Source organism: Rhinolophus sinicus, chromosome 11 (assembly GCF_057876585.1).
Source record: "Rhinolophus sinicus isolate RSI-liver-muscle chromosome 11, RSI-T2T, whole genome shotgun sequence".
Taxonomy (NCBI): Eukaryota; Metazoa; Chordata; class Mammalia; order Chiroptera; family Rhinolophidae; genus Rhinolophus; species Rhinolophus sinicus.
Window position 1 is genome coordinate 5570324 of NC_142511.1, and position 20486 is coordinate 5590809.

The following is a 20486-nucleotide window of genomic DNA, read 5'->3' on the forward strand; positions in this document are numbered from 1 at the left end:
GAGTGTCCCTAAACTAGCTTCTGAGAGCTCTTCAAAGGGCCTCCGTGATATGAAAATCTGGGTAAGCACACTGCTCCTTACTAAGGATTGAGGAGCGTTCACTCTTTTGCCCGGGACCGTAGCAACAGGCGTGTGCACGCGACGGCCTTCCTTCCCCGCTTTCCGTGAACCTCAGGACGTGGAGCTCCCCAGCGGAGGCCGTAGTTCCCCCTTCCGGAGCCATCGCATCACACCCAAGGCAGGAATCCAGCAGAATCGAGATCAATCGAGCCGCCCCCAACAGCAGAACCTGGCAGGCGGCAAAATTCTCCCGGAGGCGGAGGAGAAGCGAAAGATTTTCCACCCTAACCAATCAGGCGAGGCGGAATCTTTGCACATTCCTTCCCGCCTACCAATCAGCAGCGAGCTCGATAGGCCGGGCCCATGGACACGGGGAAAACACCTTTTAAATTTTATTAGTATAGCTTTTTTTCCCCACCGTCATTCCAGGCCATCCCACGAACTGTGCCCAAAGAGGAAAACTGAGTGTAACAATTCCAAAGCTGGCCAGTGTTGCGGTGAGAAGCGAAACTGTACACCTCTCCATCAACTCCGGGATTCTAGCAGGGACGGCGAAAGGGAAAGGAGGGTTCCGGAAAGCAAACTACAACTCCCAAGGGGCCTTGCGCGCACTCGGCGCGTCCCGGGCGAGGGGGCGGGCCGTTGTAAGGAAGGAGGCAGAACATCCCCGGGCTCCTCTCCGACTTCCTGAACGTGGGCCACTGACTGGGCGGGACTTGAGGTGGGCGGGATGGAGACGTCAGAGGAGGCGTGGCTCGCGCGGGGGCTGGTGGGGGTGTGAGCGCAGCAGGACGTGGATGACGCGGCTCCTTCCAGCTCAGCTGTGTGTGAGGTGTCGCGGCCCCGTCGGCGATTGGCTGTTGGGAGGCGAGTACGCGGCGGCCGTTGGTCGCCGGAGGCACGGAGCGAGGGCCGGGACGGGCGGGGGGGACATGGGGCGGCAGTGGCGGCGGCGGCGGCTGGAGGAGGCGGGCGCGGACGAGCCAGCGGCCGCGGGAGTCCCCGGAGTCCTGTGAAGCGCCCCTGTCGGCGCCGCCGCGGGCCCCTTGGAGAGGGCGGCCGGCACGCGAGCCCCTGAGGAGCCGCTCCCCCGGCGCCGCAGCCTGTAGGACGCTCGCTCCCATCCTCGCGCTCCGGCGCCGGCTCCTCCATCTTGGCCTCGGCAGTGGCGGCTGCCGGGAGGATGTGCCGCCTTCTGGCCGGGGGAAGAAGGAGGAGAAGATGAAGAAGTACCGGCGGGCCTTGGCCCTGGTCTCCTGCCTCTTTCTGTGCTCCCTGGTCTGGTGAGTGGCTCGACCGCACGGGATTTTCCCGGGAGGGGAGGGCTGGGGAGGGGAGCAGCCCGGGTCACACCCCCAGATCATCTCGACTTTTAGGGTGAGTGCCTCCCAGGTCCCTAGGAAGCGACACCCCGATTCCTTAGCGACTCTCCCGGGGACCGGCCCGGCAGCATCTGCGCGGAGGTTTTCCTGGTGTGTCTTGGAATTGACAGAGACGACGGGGGACACAGGGGTGCCTGGGTGGAAGGGACCCCCGGAGCGCCTCTGTACTCCGGTCCCCTGCCCCTCGGGGACGGCGCGGTGTTCGGGGGTGTTCGGGGGTGCCAGGTATGCCGCTCGGGTTCACGGCCCGCCAGCCCCTTGCTGTCGCCGTGCGGTAAGGTCACCAAGCGTGTCGGACGTGAGACGTCCCCGACGTGCGACTTTAAAACCGCGGCTTGTCCGGAGGCGGGGAGAGGAACGTACACACGGTGGTTCTGGCCGTTGCTCGGAGCCTGTGGCCTGCGGTGCACTTGGGGCTGCTGTTCCTGGGAACTTTGGGGGGCGCCCCGAAGCCCTTGCGAAGGGATAGGTGATGGGAAGCCGCTGGTGCAGAAGAAAGTGTCTCAGGTGGAATGTGCACGGTACTTGGTGGCGGTGTCGCTTGGGGAATGTCCCTTCGTAATGGGAGGGTAAGTGTGAAAGGCGAGGACAGTGCTTCGCCTCTAAAGTTTATGGAGTTTCAGTGAATCCCCGACACATTTGCATGTTTTGGGGGAAGCAAAGAGAGCTTGTCAAAGGATTGCTGTCACTGTACTTGGAAAAGGCATTCTTCCCCCCTCCTTAGGGACTTTCTTCAGGGATGTGTGACATTTGCTGACTTAAAAGGTGCTTCTCCAAAGTGATTTGCTGTTTATTAAAATCCGGATAAACTGAGTTTCTTGTTTAGCTTATTTCTGCAAAACACCAACAGAATTTTATTTTTTTTTTATGGGTAACTAATGGATTCCAAAGACATTGAATTTGTAGAGTTGTTGCACCTGGTTGAGGGGTTTTGATTGGAAGGTTGGTAGAAGTTTAGAGAACAAGAAGTTTGGCCTCTTGCCTTTCGTTCTAAACCTTTTTAATAAGACCAATGTCATCCCCCGCTTCTACTTTTTCGTATCATGTTGGGTACCAAGAAGTGCATGTAGGAGATGAGTCCACTTAGCCTTTTAAATTTAAGTTTGTAGGTGAGATACCAAAACTTTGTATTCATATCTACCTCTTTCTGGCGGCTGCTTAGTTGTGTGTAGATTATGTAGCTTTTCTTTCCTCTTTCTCCTTGAGTTTGCCCATCTTTAGTCCGTATTATTCTTCATCAGCCATTCCTGAAATAGCTGATAGGGCAGAGAGGCTACATTTTTCATTCAAATTTAAAGTGCACCAGTATTTCTGTTTTCTTTCTTTCTTTTTTTTTTTTTTTTTATTATATTTGACATATAGCATTGTGTAAACTTAAGGTGTACAACATGTAGATTTGATACATTTATAAATTGTAATATGATTGCCATTGTAGCATAGTTAGCGCCTCTTTCATGTCACCTCATTATTGTTTTTTTGTGGTGGGAATAAAGATCTAATGCACTAAACTGTGCATTAGAGCTCTGGGACTTATTTATCTACTAGTTGCAAGTTTGTACCTTTAAACATGATTTAAAACATGATTTTAAAACAATTAATTGGATGGTGGAGATGTATTACAATGTAGTTCTTAAAATCATTTGTGGATTTAAATTAACCATGCTTCTGTTACTTTGTGAAATTTCTGGCTATCTTTTGCTTCAGCTAACCTCAATATGGTTTCTCAACTTTACTAAATATCAATAGTGAGAAGATTTTGATCTGTTAGGGGAAAAACGTCAGCCCGCATAGTATTGCAAATACTACTCATAAAGTTTCATCAAGTTTTCTGACTCCCACAGTGAAAAATGGATGTTGAGGGTTTAAGTAAAGAGTGAAAAGTTTAAGAAACGTTAGCTTAAAAATCATTTGGGTATTTCGAGATTTGTTCAGACTGCTAAATTTAGAGAAATTTAAGTATTTACTGAAGCCATTAAAAGGCATTAAATTAGGATATTTAGGTTTGAGATTTTTTTGGAAAGGTGGTGAGACTGGGGAAGAGGATTGGTGCATGGTAGGGACTGGCAAAGTGTGTGTTGTGTCGTTTGAGGCTCTTCTTCCTTGGGAAATTAAAATATTGAAATCATAGCACAGACCCAGCCTGGAGGTCTTACTTTTGCTGCAGCCTGGCCCGGGTGTTATTTCCCAACATTTCCCCTTTAGCCAGTACAGGTACTAAAAGCCAGTGTAGGGTTAGACAAAAGTTTTGCAAAAGAGTTAGTAAGCTCCTCTTAGTAGCCGTTTTTTATCGTCTTTGTCATTCATAAGTTGTCCCAAAACTTTATGTATTATTTTGTCAGTTTATGAATGCTGTATGTTTATACTACAATACTCTAGTTTCTAATGTTCTGCCCCTCATCCGACCAATATTACCGAGTTTTGTGATGACCTTATTTATACTGTCACACCTTTAGAGATCGTGAATGTCTCCCCTCTTCTTTGTCTTTCCAGTCTAGAATCCTAAGCTTAGATTACTTTCACAGAAAACAGTCCTATCCATCTTATTATTCATTCCAGTTGCTATATTTTACTTTTGCATACTTTTTGTAATTCTTTATCAAGTAGTACAGAGAATTTTAGGTATAAATGTACTGTAGCTGTAGCACGGAATAACATGTTTCCCCGAAAATAAGACCTAACTGGAAAATAAGCCCTAGCATGATTTTTCAGGATGACATCCCCTGAACATAAGCCCTAAGGCGTCTTTCGGAGCAAAAATTAATATAACACCCGATCTTATTTTCAGGGAAACATGATAATGTGATAGCTGATATTTATTGTCAACTATCTCTGTGCCAGTCTGGGTTGTGTACTTTACACATTTTAGCACCTTTAATCTTCACAACAACCCTACGGCAGAAGTATTATTTTAACCTCATTTTGCATTTAGTAGTTAAGGATGTAGAGAAGTAGGTTGGCTAAGGTTAAACAACTGTTAAGTTTTGGAGCTTGGATTTGAATAAGGCAGCCTGATCTGCAGCAGAGGATGCTGACTGTTGAGACCCTTTGGCATGAGGTCTGAAGGCCTGTATGTGGTGGCTCCACTGCTGCCTAGGTGTGCATCCTTGCACATGTCATGTAATTTCTTTGAATCTTAATTATTACGTCCTAAAAGTGGGAAGACTGATTCATTCACACCTCACAGGGTTCTTAGGAGGATGAAATGAGATGACACATCAGACAGATCTTTGTAAAACAGTAAGGGTATATATATTATCTACATATTTCATCATAAAATCATTCAACAAAGATTTTTTTTTCTCATGCATGTTATGTACCAGATGTTTTGGGCATCGAAAACCTGACAATACGGTGACCAACTTCTAGTTTTCCCACTGAGATCCCACGTCCCCAGAATCCCCTGTATTAGTTTCGTATTGCAGCAGTGACGAGTTACCAAATATTTAACGGCTTAAAACAGCACACATTTATTATTTTATAGTTCTGGGAGTCAGAAGTCCAAAATTAGTCTTAACTGGGCTAAAGTCAAGGTGTCGGCAGGGCTGGTTCCTTCTTGCTGCTCTGAGGGGAAGACTCTGCTTCTTGACTTTCTCAGCTTCCAGGGGCTTCCTTTGTTCTGTGGGTCCTTCGTCACATCGTCACATCGTCTCACTTCAGTCCTCACCTCTGCTACTGACTCAGATCCCTCTGCTTCCTTTTCCCAGGACTCCTGAGATTATTATGTGTTGAGCCACCTAGACAATCAGGATTATCTCTCCATCTCAAAACCCTTAATCTAATCACATCTGCAAAGACCTTTCTACTATATAAAGTAACATATTCAGAGATTAGGACTCGACATCTTGGGGGACCATTATGCAGCCTAATATACCCCCCTCAGTCCTGGCAAACTGGGAAGATTGACGTCACTAGAAAGAGGAAAAAGATTTGGTCTGTGCCTTAAACAGTGGATATTCAGAATTTTTTGAGTGTGCCCGCCAATCAGTAAAACCTTCTGCATGTACCTTTAATACTTAATTGTTTATAAGTTACATACATGTGCCAATATATTAGTATACATAGCAAATCACACCATTGAGACGTTTAAGAAAGATGAGAGAGAAAACAAGCAATCTTAACACTTTCTGTTAACTACCTTTTTGCTCTCATCAAAAAAATAGTAATTTTTGGTGAGACTGACTAGATTATTTTACATCACTGTGTGGGTAAAGAATTGCTTGTAGTGGTTACAGATCTTAGCCCTGCCATTTTCTTGTCGGCTTGTGCAAGATTCTGGTGGATAAAGCAAAGTAGCTGCTCTCTTGGAGCCTCCTGTGGTTAAGAGAATACATTCTAGCGTCTAAAATTATGAATCTGAAATCAATTTCAAAGAGAGAAGAAAAGCTAAATTTTTGAAACGGGGGCAATTGGGAGAATTGGAAGTTCAAAAAGAAATGGAAAAGTTGTAAAGGATTTGCAGGGAGAAGGTGCTGTTAGTTCAGGTGAGTGGAATACCCAGCTGGAGACGTTCTATAGGCACTTAAAAATCTAGACTTCAGTGCAGACAAGATTTGGGCTGGAGTTGCCCTCTTAGATCATTTTTGAAACAATGTTTGGCTGAGCAGGGAGCTTGTGCATATACTTAGAATAAGGAAAGGTGCCACGCAAAGTAGGTAGAGCTCAGAAGTGGAGGAGGAAGCTGGTTTGAAGTGAAAGATGGAAAGAGGTTTAAAGAGGCAATTTGAATGGTCAGCAATATAAAGTGTCTCAGATAAGGCTGAAAAGCGTGAAAACTGAGAAAAGGGCCTTGTTTTCCAAAGGGGGGAAGTGATTGATAAGCTTTTGGGAGTGGAAATCGGAGGTATTTTCGAGAGCTGGTGGGTGTGAGTTCTCACACATTGGTTTGCAGCCAGAACAGGTAGAAGAGGGTGTGTGCTTCAGCCCGTTCTGCATGGTGCCGCTAGGTTTGTCTCACCGACACACAGCTTTGGATCTGTCCGTCCCTTGCTGAAACATCTTTCAGAGGCTCCCTTTTCGCCTGAAGGGTAAACGTTTAAACCCTCACGTTAAAGCCCTAAAGTCTGGGCCAAACCTACTTTTGTAGCTTTCTTTTCCATTGTTCCTTAGATAGGCTTTCTGTTGTAGCATGGTTAACCGTTAGCCAAGTAGTTGTTTATTTGGGGACTATCTTTGTAGTTTCAAATTGGAAATTAAAGTAGCAAAGGTATTGTGACTTGAGTTTTATAGGCTAAGTAATACCTTATGCAATTTCTTAAACTGTATCATCACCAAGTAAGTTTACTATGTGATTAATTCCAGCAGCGATGAGGACAAATTGTATTGGCTGAATTCTAATGGTATATTAAGATGTTAAAACAGAACATTCCACATTGTTTATTAAGTGCTTCCCCATGTTGGATCTATGAACTTACGAGTATAGGCCAATTTAATGAACCATTCCTCTACTAGATTTTGATATGTGGAATATTTAAGCTAAGAGAACCCAAGATCGATCGATCTATGTCAAAGTGAAGATTAAAGAGCAGAACTTCAGAAACCTAAAGGTTTGATTAGAAGCCAACACTGGGATATAGAGTTTTCTTCAGCTCAGCTCTCCATTTCCATGTGATTTCACTGGGACTACTGAGGCAACCAAATAGAAGACAAACTGGGAGGAGAGAGGGGCACAGTGTGACCTCTTCCTACCAGCAGGTAGACCTAGCAGAATAGAAGCAACGTGAAAAGAGCCCCCAAGCTGATAATAGATTAAGAAGAGTCTGTCTTTTAATACATTGTGATTGAAAAAAAGCAGGGTGCTTATTAAGCAAAGGCAGTGGAGGCCCAGTGATCTTTTGGTCTGGTTTTATTACCAATTTTTGACCAAAGTCACTTCCATATTATTTACCCATTTCCCACAAGTCTCTCAGTACTTCATAGAATTTCAGTTAATTTTTTTTCAAGTTTTCAGGCAATAATGTTTTTAAAAAGAAAACAAAACAAAAACCCCCATAATTTTCACTGTACTTTCCCACCTCCGTGTTTCATGTAGTTATCTTTCCTGGAATGCCTTGTTTTGGAGGGGGACGTGGGCAGGGCATTACTTAACACACTGCCCCAATTCAATGACGGGCGCTGTGTTTCTGTACTGGGGATTAGATTTGTACTTATGTTTAAGAAGCAATTCTTCATTGCCCAGTTCAGTTCTTTCTTTTACCACGAAGTCTCTGATTACTGGACTGTCTCTTTTCTAAGATGTTGTCAAAAGCTGTTCCAATCCAGTGAAAGGAAGAGCTCAGTAGATCACTGAGGACAGGGCAGTACATTCTCTGGCCTAAATGTGCTCAGCGTTGTGTGAGAAACAAATAGAAACGGTTCATTTTAGTTCAGAGTTGTAGTAAATGCTCAGATAGAGATATGCCGAGGGCTGTGGGAATTTAGAGGAGGGTCACCAAACCCAGCTTGTGGAAACAGGGGACGTCTCCGAGTTCCTAACTAGTTGGTTCCTGCCCCCAGAAGAAGAGTGATAAGAATTAGTCAGGTTTTAGATGGTGGGGAGTGGAAGCAGAGGCGGGACGTTGGAAGAGGGAACAGTGAGCCAGAGACTTGGAAGAGTGAGACAGCATGATACGTGTTCAAGGAACACACAGTAGTTCTGTACACTGCGGCATAAAGTGGGAGGCAGGAAGTGGCAGGGATTACAAAGCTGAAGACTTAGGCAGTAGAAGAATTTTACAGATTTTTAGCTATCATTTCAGGGAAGCTTGAATTTTGTCATGTGGAGTCTGTAAAAGGTCTTAAGTGGGGGAATGGTATCCTGATAATTTAGTATTAGGTTTGTGGCAATGGTGTGAAAGATTGAATTGCAGGGGGTAACAAGCTAGAAAGTAGGGGTTGCTTTAGGTAAGAGAAAAGAGCTAAGGGCTTGAGCTAAGGTAATCATAACAGGCATGGAGAAATGGATTGCGTAAGTTCGACGTGAAATAAACCGGAGATGGTGGACGAGGGTGAAGGAAAAGGAGCAAGGCCATGGCCTGGCCAGTACACTGCGAAGCTGCATCTTTACCACGCGTTGTCGCTGTCTAAATCCTGCGTAAACGTTGCTTCTCCTTTGTGACCATTCTTACATGTTTGTTACGCTCTGACAGCCTTGACTAATAGCATCAGTTCTTGAGTGAGTGGGTCAGTGTTTTCTCACCTTTTCCTTCATCTGTTGGTCCGAGAATATTAAATATGAAATACAGCAATACAGCAAGGTTGTAGGTTTTGGAGATAGCTGGTTCTACGTTTGCAGTCACAAGTTTAATGGGCAAGTGTCCTTCTGAACTTCAGTTTCTGTATTTGTAAAAGTTGGATTAATACTTTAAAGGTCTTGGCAAATTAAAAAAATGACTGTGTTCTCTTCTAGAGACATCAGATGCTTAGGATTGGGTTGTTCATACTTAGTTGATGCCACATTCTGCATGGGTACCCTTTTTTGCTCCACTTTACGTCATTACTATTTTATCTTCTATCTTCAGTTTCACTCCTAGGTACCCCCATTTTAGGCATTTACCTTAGAATATATTTGATGGGTTTTTCCAGTCAATATTTGTGTATTTATTTAGATGTGTTTTTTTCCAAAGTAATATTTTTTGTGTTTTAACATTTACATAAATGGTATAATGCTATCAATCTCATTCTTTTTCCTACTTTTTTCCACTTACCACTTTTTTTTTTACTTGCTTTAGTTGCTAAGATCATTATTAAAATGAATTCTAGCAGTTAGTGATGTTGTGGATGGCTTCAGAAAGGCCTGGCGTTATCCACTCCTTCAGTAGGTATTGATGGAGCACTTTGTGTGTAGGCTGCTTTTAAAGAGACTTTGGGCCAACAAATGCGTCGGGAGTATTCTGTTCCAGTTGCCTGTCTTTGGCCTCCTAGTCCTATCGTCTAGAGTGGTTTTGCAGTAAATTTAATGATCTGGCAAGGTGAACCACATGCCTTTGTTTTTTTGGTTAATGTAGTTATTCTTGGACCAGTTTTTTTCTATATCATATTAATATTTAGAACAATAGGATCCTTCAGGTATTTGATAGGAGTTATATTTGAGTGATGAATTACTTTGGAGAGAATTACTGTCTTTACATTGCTGTCACCAGCATTCCCTGTGAACATACTAGGTCTTCATTTACTTATCTCTTCATTTTATGATTATTACTAGAGTTATAAATCATTGTGTATTATTTAGATTAATTTCTAAATTATTTTATAATTTTTTATTGCTAGTAGTCTATTTTCTATTATTACTGGGGAGGAAAATATTGACTTTTGTTTCTTAATGTTTTTAAATTGAGATAGTTTACATACAATGAAGTACACATGTGTTAACTACATATAGTTGGATTAGTTTTGACAAATGTGTACATCTAATTAACCCACACTCCATCAACCTATAGAACGTTTCCATCACCCCAGAATGTTCGCTCGTGTCCCTTTCTAGCAAATCCCCCAAAATACAACCAGTGATTTGATGTCTAACATCATGATTAGTTTTGCTAATTCTGGAACTTCATATAAATGGAATAATTATGCAGTGTTTATTCTTGCGCTTGGGTTCTTTCACTCAGGGTAATGTTTCCAAGATTCATTCATGTTGTTTCATTCATCAGTAATTTGTTCCTTTTTGTTGAAAGTAGTAAGTACATTGTATGAATATACTATAGTCTGTTTATTCTCCTGTTGTTGGACATCTGGGCTGCTTCCAGCTTTTGCCTATTAGGAGTAATAGCTGCTGGGGATATTTTTGTACACGGCTTTTTGTGGACTTAGTTTTCTTTTTTTTTGAGAAGTACCTAGCAGTGGAATTGCAAGTGCTGAAACAAATGGATATTATATGCTCCTTCTGGATGCATGACCCAGAGAAAGATACAGCATCGGCAGGAATACATAACCTGGATCTGGTCATGATGAAACATCAGATAAATCTCAACTAACGATCACACTATTTATTATAAAGATAAAAGGACTGTGTTCTTCAAAAATGTCAGTGCCACATAAGATAAAGTCCAAGAACTATTTCAAGTTAAAGGTGGCTGAACATGCTGGGCAAAATCTTAGACTCAATTCAGTACTTGGGGTGGGGGAGTGGGGATGCTGTAAGGCTATTATTGGGTTAATTGACAGAATTGCATATGAATGATAAAGTATTGTGTCAGTGTAACGTTTACTGAAGTTGGTAACCAACTGTAGTGTGGTTATGTAAGAGAATATCCTTATTCTGTGGAAATACATATTATGATGGTCAGAGATAAATTACATGGCAAAGGGGAGAGAGGGAGGCTGAGCAAGTGTGTGTGCAGTGAGCATATGGCAAAGGATGGAACAAATGGGTAACATGCTAACAATAGGTTGATACGGTAAAATGTGAATGTACTATACTGGCAGTTCTTCTAAAAGTTTGAAATTATTTCCAAATAAAAAGTGAAAAAGAAAAAACTGGGTTGGGATTTCCCCCTTCTCTATGTGAGGAATTGATGAATCCACTCAAATTTCTTTAGTATTAGTTTATTCCAATTTTGTATACTTTGTGCCAATTTTGTTACTTTCCTAGAAATACCCATTTTTCCTAAGTTTTAAAGTACATTGATATATATATATATATGTATATATATATATGCATGTATATGTATATGTATATATACGTATAGATATATACACGTATATGTATATGTATATATACGTATATATACACACACACGTATACAAATATATAGTTTGTAATGTTTTGTAATTAAAAATCTGTTTTATCTGGGGTTATTTCATGTGTTTATATCATATTTTGTTAATTTGCATCACCAGCTCTCCTTAGTTGGTTTTCCCAGAGGTTTGCCTTTTTTTAATATTTTTTCCAAAGAACCAGCTTTTGGTTTCCTTCATCTTTGCCTTTTGTTTGTTTTCTCTTTCAGTGATTTCTGCCCTATATCCTTCCTTTTTTCTTTGGATTTATACTGTGTCTTTTATCTTTTTGAGTTGAAAGATTAATTCTTATGTTTACAGTGTTTGTCTTTAGTTGTGTTCAAAAGCGTACTTTTTCTGCTGTGTTTTATCTCTATTCCCCCAATTTTGACCTCTAGTCTTCCGGTATATTTCTTAATATGTCTTATTGTTTCCTCTTTAACTGAAAGGGTTATTCTGCTGCATAATTTTTGTTTCCAAGATTAGGATGTTGTTAGCTATCTTTTTATTTCAAATTTTGTTGCAATGTGGTTAGAGAGTGTAGTTTATTAGATCTTGAGTTTTTGGAATTTGAAGATTTAGTGTGTGGTCAGTATTTCGGAAATATTCCATGTGTGCTTGAAAAGAATGTTTAATTTGTATTTGTTACAAAGTTCTGTATATTTGATCAAGCTTGTTTCTTATATATAAATTTCATGTTTCCTTAGATTTTATCCATCTGTTTTGTAAGAGGTAATTTAAAATAGGCAGCCATAGTTTTTTATTATTTTCTTCTCACCATTAGCTTTGTCAGTAGTTGTTTTACATATTTTGAAGTGATTTTGTTAGGTGAATATATATTTATAATCATTATATCTTTTTACCAATAGATAATAATTTCTCTCTTAGTGACATTAATGTTTTTCAATTAAACTCAATTTTGTCTATTTAATTAAAATTGCTACTTTGTTTATTATGTTTTGTCAATATATCTTTAGGTAAATTTTTAATAAATTGAAAATTATACCTAACATTTTCTAACAAGGCTCTGTATGTAACATAATATCTGGTACCTATTAGGTAGTCTTGAGTGCTTTATGTAGTTTCTTCTACATAATTCAGAGGGAAACAACTTTAACTCATTTGAAAGTTTGACAGACTGCAATTTAGTTTTGCCTCCAACCCCACAATTACTAGACTTGGTTCATTTGCATATTTGCGTATTCTTTGTTATATATTAATGTGTCCCAGATTTATTATTGTATTAGGGTTTTGTTAGATTTATTTGATAAGATTATAAAAAGCAATGGTTAAAGATAGCCAGTGCAATATTTTTCTGCTTGACAGATGTAAAATGCTACCATTCTAAGGCCATTGGTATCATTAAAACATGGTGTTTCCTCAGTTATTTCGGGTTAAAGAATGCTTTCTCCCTCCTTAATGAAGTCTTTCTTGGCAGTCAATGTAATTTAGTTGCTATTTCCTCTGGAAAAATGTTCCTGATATTGTTCCCTTTGGTAGGAACTGATTGATACGTCTTCTCCCCTAACACTTAAACCTTCACCATGGTCTTATACCCTTTAAAACCTCAGATGCCTGGCAATATTAGATTCTAGGTTGCCACTATAAGACAAACTTCAGTCACTACACATTCAAGTGGAAAAGTTTGCTTCAAGAAAAGAAAATAATGTAAAATAGAAATATAATTTAAAATGAAAGCAATCGGGTTTAAGAAAAGATTCAGGTTCCTAAAGTATGCCCTTTGAACCTAGGCATACATTTTATTCAGTATCATTTGGATGTAGGCATTCATTCCTTCTGTACCTGTAGGGTTTTTTGTTTGTCTGTTTTTAATCTAGAAATCATTAGGACCATATATGAGAGAGGTTTTGTAGAAATTAATAGGCAAATAAATATTTCTCATTAAAATAGATGAATACATATGTAGTTTATTAACCTACATTAAGCATATGTCTTGCAGAGTGTTTTTAAACTAAGACATTCTATAGTTTCACTTATAAATACTTCAGTAAAAGAACACATTTTTGAAGGCATTTGTATGGAGATATTTCCACGTGCAGGTTACCAACCTAACTAATGACGCACTGATTTAAATTCTTTAGTATAATTCTGTTTATGTCAAGGCCAGAACCCAGCATTTAACAACATAATCCAGTAAATTGCCCTAGAAACCATGTGCAAATACAAGTCTCTAAAATACGTTCTTTTCAATTAATTGTTCAATGTTGTAGAAATTATAGGATAGGGTAAAATTTGAGTGTCAAGGACATTTTATAATAGTTTTATATCTGATCAGCAGTGGGTAGAGGATGAAAGAGTAAGGGAATAATTCAAAAGTAAAAGTTACCTCGAAGCAATCTCCATCAGTTTGTTATTCTCACTGGACCGTGTTCACAGACAAAAGCACCTATTTTTATTCCTTCTCTTAGAATCTAAAATATTTTTTTTTACTAAGCATTTTAATGCCTTATAGTGTGTGTTTACTATATGCTGTCCAGATTTCTCATTGAATCCTCAAACATTCCCATGAAATAGGTAATATTATTTTGAAGAAAATAGGCACAGATAAATAAATATTTGTTTAATGAACCTACCCTAGGTCGTACAGACTGTGTGATTCTCGTCCTTATTCTTTGAACCATTGCTCTAGGCCAATTAACTGTCATGGTTGACTGTATATTTTAGTATCATCCACCACTGCAGATCATTGCTGGACACCTGCATTGTTGTGACTCCAGAAGGAATGGGAAGATTTTCACTACTATATCCCTTTTATGAAGTTTTATCTTTTTTCCTCCATTAATTATGGGTAGCAAATTCAACATCATTGGTCATGACTTGAAATCTGTTGCCTGTAGATTGTAGTAGCAATTGTAATTTTACACCATAACATAGTTTATGGGGGTGGTAATTCATTTGTTTATATAATATTTGTTCTGAATCACTTCTTTAGAAAACAGTTAAATAAAAGAAGAACAGTGAAAGATAGCCATGCTCACTCTAGACATGTTCTTTCTTGGAATGCTAGTCCATCTTAAATTGTTTTTTGTTTTTTTTTTGCTTTCCACCTCTCATCAGACCCTAATGATTATTTTCCGGAGACCAGAGTTGTTGATGTTTAAAGGCCTTGAGGAAGTTATGTGACAATTTCGGCTCTTGGATACATTTTTTAATTTATGTCATTCTAACTTTTTATCAGCTGAAATTTGATCTAATTATTTTTATTTTTGAAATTTGTTAACTGACTTGATGGTTGCTGCAAGCTTTTCTTCCCTTTTTGTTTGTTTGTTTATTTTAACAGGCCCACTTCACTTTATTGTTCTTGTATAAATTATGTGGTGGCCACAGCTGGAGCCTGGGTCCTCTGCACAGAAACTCCAGTGTGAGTCTTTACAAGATGATCCGGGAATTCCTGGTAGGGAGACTTGGTGAATATGGTCTCTTTCCAGAGAGGTGTAATCACCAAAATTCCAATACCCACAGTTTTGGATATCAGAAACGTTTTGCTGTCCCAAATGTATATTTACATACATGCAAATGCACCTGGAAACACACATGCACGCATACAGACAGCTGAGAAACAATACAAAAGTCTGTCAATAAAGGAATATTAAATGAGTAATGATATATGTATATGAAGTTTTTGAATATGCAATATATTCTTGCGGTTCAAAATTCAAAAGACACAATATTACAGAATGAAAGGTATCTTTCTATTGCCTTTGTCACCCAGCCACCCAGTTTTCCTCCCCAGAGGCAGCGAGGGTGGTGCTTTTCTTTTTAGTTCTTTCAGAGACATTTATGCACACAAATACCTTTAGTACACATGTACACACATAGTAGCATAATATATGTACAGATTATTATGTACCTTGCTATTCTCCCTCTTTATTTTTTTAGTTTTAGTTTTTATCAGATAGCTCTAAAAGGTTTTTTGTTTACATGGTTTTGCACAGTCCATTCCCTTTCCCCATTTTCCCTTTCCAAGGGATTCATTTTACATTTATTTCTTTGTCTCTAAATGAATTGCTTTAATGTCAGTTTTAGGTATTATTCTATTGCAGATGATCAGATTCTCTTAACTGCACGCTGGTAATAAAGTAGTTGTGTCATAATTTGAGTTAGATCAGTGTTCATTATTTTTATTATGACTATAAATGCCATTCACAGCTGAGCCATGTACTATTATAACATGATTATGTTTCCTTTTCTGTACTACTTTTCCTTTTTCCTAGAACTAATATTTGTCTTATTTTATTAAGGTTGCTTATTTTTCTATTTGATTACAAACTATCTGCCAGTTATGAAATCTGTACTTGAGATTTTTAAAGACCTATCAGGTGCTCTGTCAATTTCATCCTCCTAAAGCAGGCTCTCCTAGAGCTGATAACCTCCACCTTAGACGATTGCCTTCTGTACTTTGTGTACAGCTGTCATCCTGGGATTTCTCTGTCCAGTCACCCTGAGGATACCCTTTCCCTCTCCCATCTCAGTACCATGGTGTTGTAATTATTGTGGTTTCATTGACATCTGGTTGCCTCACATTAAAAGCTTCTTGACTGTTCTTACTGTTTACATGAACTTTTAGAGTCAGCCTATCTATTTAAAACACAGTCTCCTTTTTCACCTCTTCGGAATGTGGTTTTCCAGTCTTCCATATAAATTAGCTTGAATTGTGTAAAATTGAGTTATTTTTCAAGTTAAAGAATTGCCTAATATTTGCAGTTTCAAACAGTTCTACTTAATAGTACTTGCTAAGTTTATGTTTAGTATTTTGTTGTTTCTATTGTAAATGCAGACTTTTCTTCTGTTACATCTTATAACTGGTGGTGATGGTTTGAGTAGAGAGTCTGTTGATTTTTTTCTTAATTTTATACCTAGGAATATAATTTTTGTACCCAAGACTTCCTTTAGTAGGTGATTTCTTTTTGAGTTTTCCACCTATGTAAAGTCGTTATCTACAATTAATGATACTTTACTGTCTCCTTTTCCATTTTTACACCTCCTTTGTCTTCTTTTATTGTGTAATACTAGTGATAATGGATATTGTTGTCTTGTTTGAGATCTTACAAATAGGGGTATTTTTAGTTTTCTTCATTAAGTATTGGCTTTTAGGCATGTGTATTATGCTTATAATTTTCCCATGTTATGTATCTACTTATTTTATTGCCTTGGTGGATGTGTAAGTTTATCCGATGTCTTTCAGCGCTTATGGAGTTAATCATAAGATGGTTTTACTTAGCAAACGAAATGAATAGGTTTTGTTATATTAAACCACTTTTGAACATCAGAGCTGACCTCTACTTGATCATAACAGTAGTACGTTATTTCTTTGCTGTGTTCCTATAGCCTTTTTTATTGTCTTCTTTAGAAGTTTTGTGTTTGATTTCACAAGTATTATTAACCTGTGGTATTCACGTGTGTGTGCTATTTATGTTACTGTTGATGTCACTGTTATGTTCCCCATATAAAAATAACTAGACGCTTACTTCTATACTTTGAAATAGTTTAGGTAGTTTTGAGTTACTTGTTCTTAACAGTTTGGTAGAATTTAGAATATCATTGGCATCCGGTGCTTTCTGAGGAGGTTGTTAGCTCTTTAACAACCTTCTCTGTGCCTTCTGTGATAAATGAGCACAGACTCCTCTTGTGCAGTCTTTCCTGTATTACTTTCATGAAATTCATAGTGCCTCACTTGGAATGCTGGTAACAGTCTGTTTTTCTTAGGGCATTAAATAAAAACCCTTATATACATTTGTCATCATTAAATTCTTAAGGGTGTTAGATAGGAACCATCTGTGTGTTTATTGCCTCAAATTCTAGCCCATAGCTTAACAACTTTTCCTTCTTCTTCTTCTTTTTTTTTTTTTTTTTTTTTTGGTGGTGGTGGCGGATGTTTTACAGGCTCCCCAGTTGGCGTGTGTGTTGTAAAGAGAGTTCTTCAGTTTCATCATATTACTCTCAAGAAGACAGTTGCGCGCTAGAAAATGAAGATGTGCAATTCCAGAAAAAGGTACCTTAATTAAAGTTGACAATGTAATTTGTGTGTCAACTTTCTAAGACTGTCTCAAAACATTCGGAACAAAAGTTAATTTCAAAAATACTTTGACAACATTTGGTACAGATTTGTCAATTTCCTTGCTATAATCTGGGGAATTAATCAGGTAATTGTGAAATTAAACCACCTCTGAGGTATTTATATATTCTTATTGCTTATATTTGGAATGTTACCACATCCTTAATCCTACAGTAGGGAGAAAAACAGCACTTATTCAGAGAACTGAAAACTAGTGGCTTGCTTTTTAATGCACTAAATAGTTAAAGGGTTTCTAAAGAAACTCCAGTCTTATAAATTAAAAACGATTAGAAATAAGGATTATAGGGAGAGTCAGCAATCAGTGGCTGTGTAGTTTTATATAACTGGGAGGGATGAATAGACAGAGTTCAAGAAACCTAATGGTCTCTAAATGATTTATTATTTTATCATTGTAAATGATAAAAGATGAGTATTGACTAGGTTTGGCTTTCCCCCCTAAAAGTCAGTGTATTTATTTTAAAATACAGAAGGAATTTATACTGAGTATAAAACATTTATATTACAATTTCTTGGAAAATGTAGAGACCATTCTCTTAGCTCTGGATATACCATTATATAACAAGCAAATTAATATATTTATTTTCATTAAAATATCATATTATTAATAATATACAAATTGACTTCCTCTTTTCCCCAATAATATCTCATGGACACCTTTTCCTATTGTTTTATTCTTCTGAATGGCTACGTTTTTATTTCATTACGTAGATATATCATAATTCATTAAACATTATTGTCTTTTTGCATTGTGTCTCAGCTGTGTGTGTGAATGTGTGTTTGTGTGTACATTTGTGTGGGTGTTTGTGTAAACACATACTTACTGCTGGGGGGATTTTTGGCATATTTATAGTGGATTATGTAAATTTTTGAGTTGTATAGAATATATTTCTGGGATGAAGCATTTAAAATTTTGAAGACTGTTCTGAATATCTCTCCAAAAAGAGTATAATTTTATGCTTTCAACCGTAATCTATAAGACTCAGATCTGATTTCTTCTTCAATGAGAAATTTGAAGACTAAATGTTATAAGTAAACGAATTTAAGCAAAGCATTAAGGGGAAAAACGTTTTTCAATAAACATTTAGGTGCCTATTATGTGCTATACAGGCTTAGTTAAATAAAGGTGAATGTGAACTTTCCCTTTTATGAAACTTATATTCTGGAAAATGCATTTAAAGGCATACAGGTATCTGAAGTCCTAACTTAGAAGAAAGTGTCAGAAGAGAGATGACACAGTCATAAGTACATTCAGTTATCCGATCTTTACTGAAGTCTTACTGTGTGCCTGACACGTAATGCTGGCTCGTAGGACTAGTGCTTCTGAACAAATCAGATGAGGTTCTAGAACTCATTTAGTGTGCACTTCTAGTGTAGGAATGCACAAAGAAGGGAATGCAAGAAGATGGATAATAAACACGTAAACCAATAAAAGTAATTAAGAGTCAAATGCATACAAGACAGTGTTTTTGTTAAGTAAGAGATGGTGTTTAATATTGCTTCAGGACTGTTCTGTGAAACAGTTTTTTATCAACCTTTTTCTTTGTTGCAATATAGGGTGAAAGAGAGGAACCTGTCAGTACTGAATTATCGGGAAAAGTGCGTTCAGACTTACCTATTCCTCCAGAAGAACATAAATTAAAAGATGAAGGCATTGAGGATGTACAAGTAAGCGATTGTGTTTTGATGTTTAATGATAAGCCTTTTCATACTACTTTATAAGATAGAAAACCTCTGTTTGATCATCATCTTGGGTAGCGTTACCTTTTTTTATTTTAAAGTACCATGCAACTGGCCTCAATACTATTCACCTGCTAAGTACCGCTTTTGAGAAAATGCAGAATTACTGATTTAATAATAAATGAGACCATTTTCTTTGTAGTAAAAGTTAGCGTGTAAGTCCTCGTTTCTTCTTAGGTTTTATTTTGGCTTACTGTAAGGCATCTTGTCTCTTCAGAGGACATTTTTTTTCTAACAACAAAAGAAAGTATTTGTTTGTAGTATGAGTACATAAAGTATTTTGATACCAAAGTTTTATCACTTTGTGGAATACCAATGAATAAATAATAGGTTCAAATATGTTTTTCCCTTTTTCTCTCATATTACATCCTGAATATTATTTTCCGTTTTGTACACCAGGTTTTATGAAAGACATTAAAAACTAGATAGAATGTAAGCTGACCAGAATGCTGAGGCATCTGGAAACCATTTAATATCAGAAATGGCTGAAGGAACTGGTGAGATTTGAGCTGGAAGAAGGATTAGGGAAAACCTAACACAAATATTAACAGTCAAATTTCAGCTCAAAATGAAGGACAGTTCTCTTTTTTCAGTTGCCAGAGCTAGTTTATACTTAATTGGGTTATCTAAGGCAATACAGTGAGTTTCATTTTGTTGGATATGGAGGGCATTTGTCAAACTCCTGTGCCTAAGAGAAAAGTGATCTCTGTAACCCTTCTAATTATATGACTATCCTGAGCAGTCCTACCATTGTTCATTTTCTAGAATTTTTCATCATGGTATATATACTCTTGCTCAAATACTTTGAAGTGCTTATGGCATCTTGTAGACCCAGGCTGTTCAATATAGTGGCCACTAGCTACATGTGGCTTTTGAGCACTGGAAATGTGGCTAGTCCAAAATGAGATTTGCTATAATTATAAAATATATATCAGATTTTGGAGATTTTGTAAAAGAAAAAAAAAGTAAATTTGTTTTGCATCGAATACATGTTAAAATGATAATACAATATTTGCTAACAATGTAATAGCCCTTTTTCTCAATGCCTCTACCATATAATGCAAACTATTTGTGTTCCTTTGTGAATTTTTCATTCCAGTGTAAATAATTCCCCAAATGATCACGTTTTGTATTCTTCTGACTCCATGTCTTGTGTTTTCTTTCTGCTCCCATACCTCCATCAGAAGCCTAGTTCTTCTAGTCCGTAATAGTCCGTAGTCTTTCTTTTCCCTGAACTGAGTGTGAGTACCTTGCACGTGATATTCATTTAGTGGGCCTCAGGTGTCCATTGTGTGCCAGGTACTGTGCTAGACACTGGAATATGAAGACCAAAGCAATAGAGTCCTTATTCAAAACGCTTATATAGAGTTGAAGGGGAGGAGGAGACGTAAATAAGGGCAGTTGCTGCTGTGATAAAAGTCTATACAGGAAACAGTGGAGGCCTTGAGGAAGGGACAGCTAATTCTGTTTAGGGCTGGTTGTGGGGGAGGATGCACTGATAGGGTTTTCAAATATGA

The 20486-nt window shown here is 38.4% G+C and overlaps 1 protein-coding gene across 7 annotated transcripts in view; it reads left to right on the top strand.

Annotated features, from left to right (window-relative positions):
* Positions 1-927: 927 nt before the first annotated feature.
* Positions 928-20486, top strand: part of SUCO (SUN domain containing ossification factor) — a 60283-nt gene continuing 40724 nt past the window's right edge. For 6 of the 7 annotated variants that reach the window (XR_012492812.2, XM_019719940.3, XM_019722012.3 and 3 more), the window contains exons 1-3: positions 995-1343; positions 17040-17148; positions 18787-18897. Coding sequence is in view for 6 of the 7 variants with exons in the window: in XM_019719940.3 (XP_019575499.3) it covers positions 1282-1343; positions 17040-17148; positions 18787-18897 (282 nt within the window). In the remaining variant the exon portion in view is untranslated. Of the gene's footprint in view, positions 1344-17039; positions 17149-18786; positions 18898-20486 lie in introns of all 7 variants that reach the window. The other variant, XM_019722738.3, reaches the window with a different exon arrangement.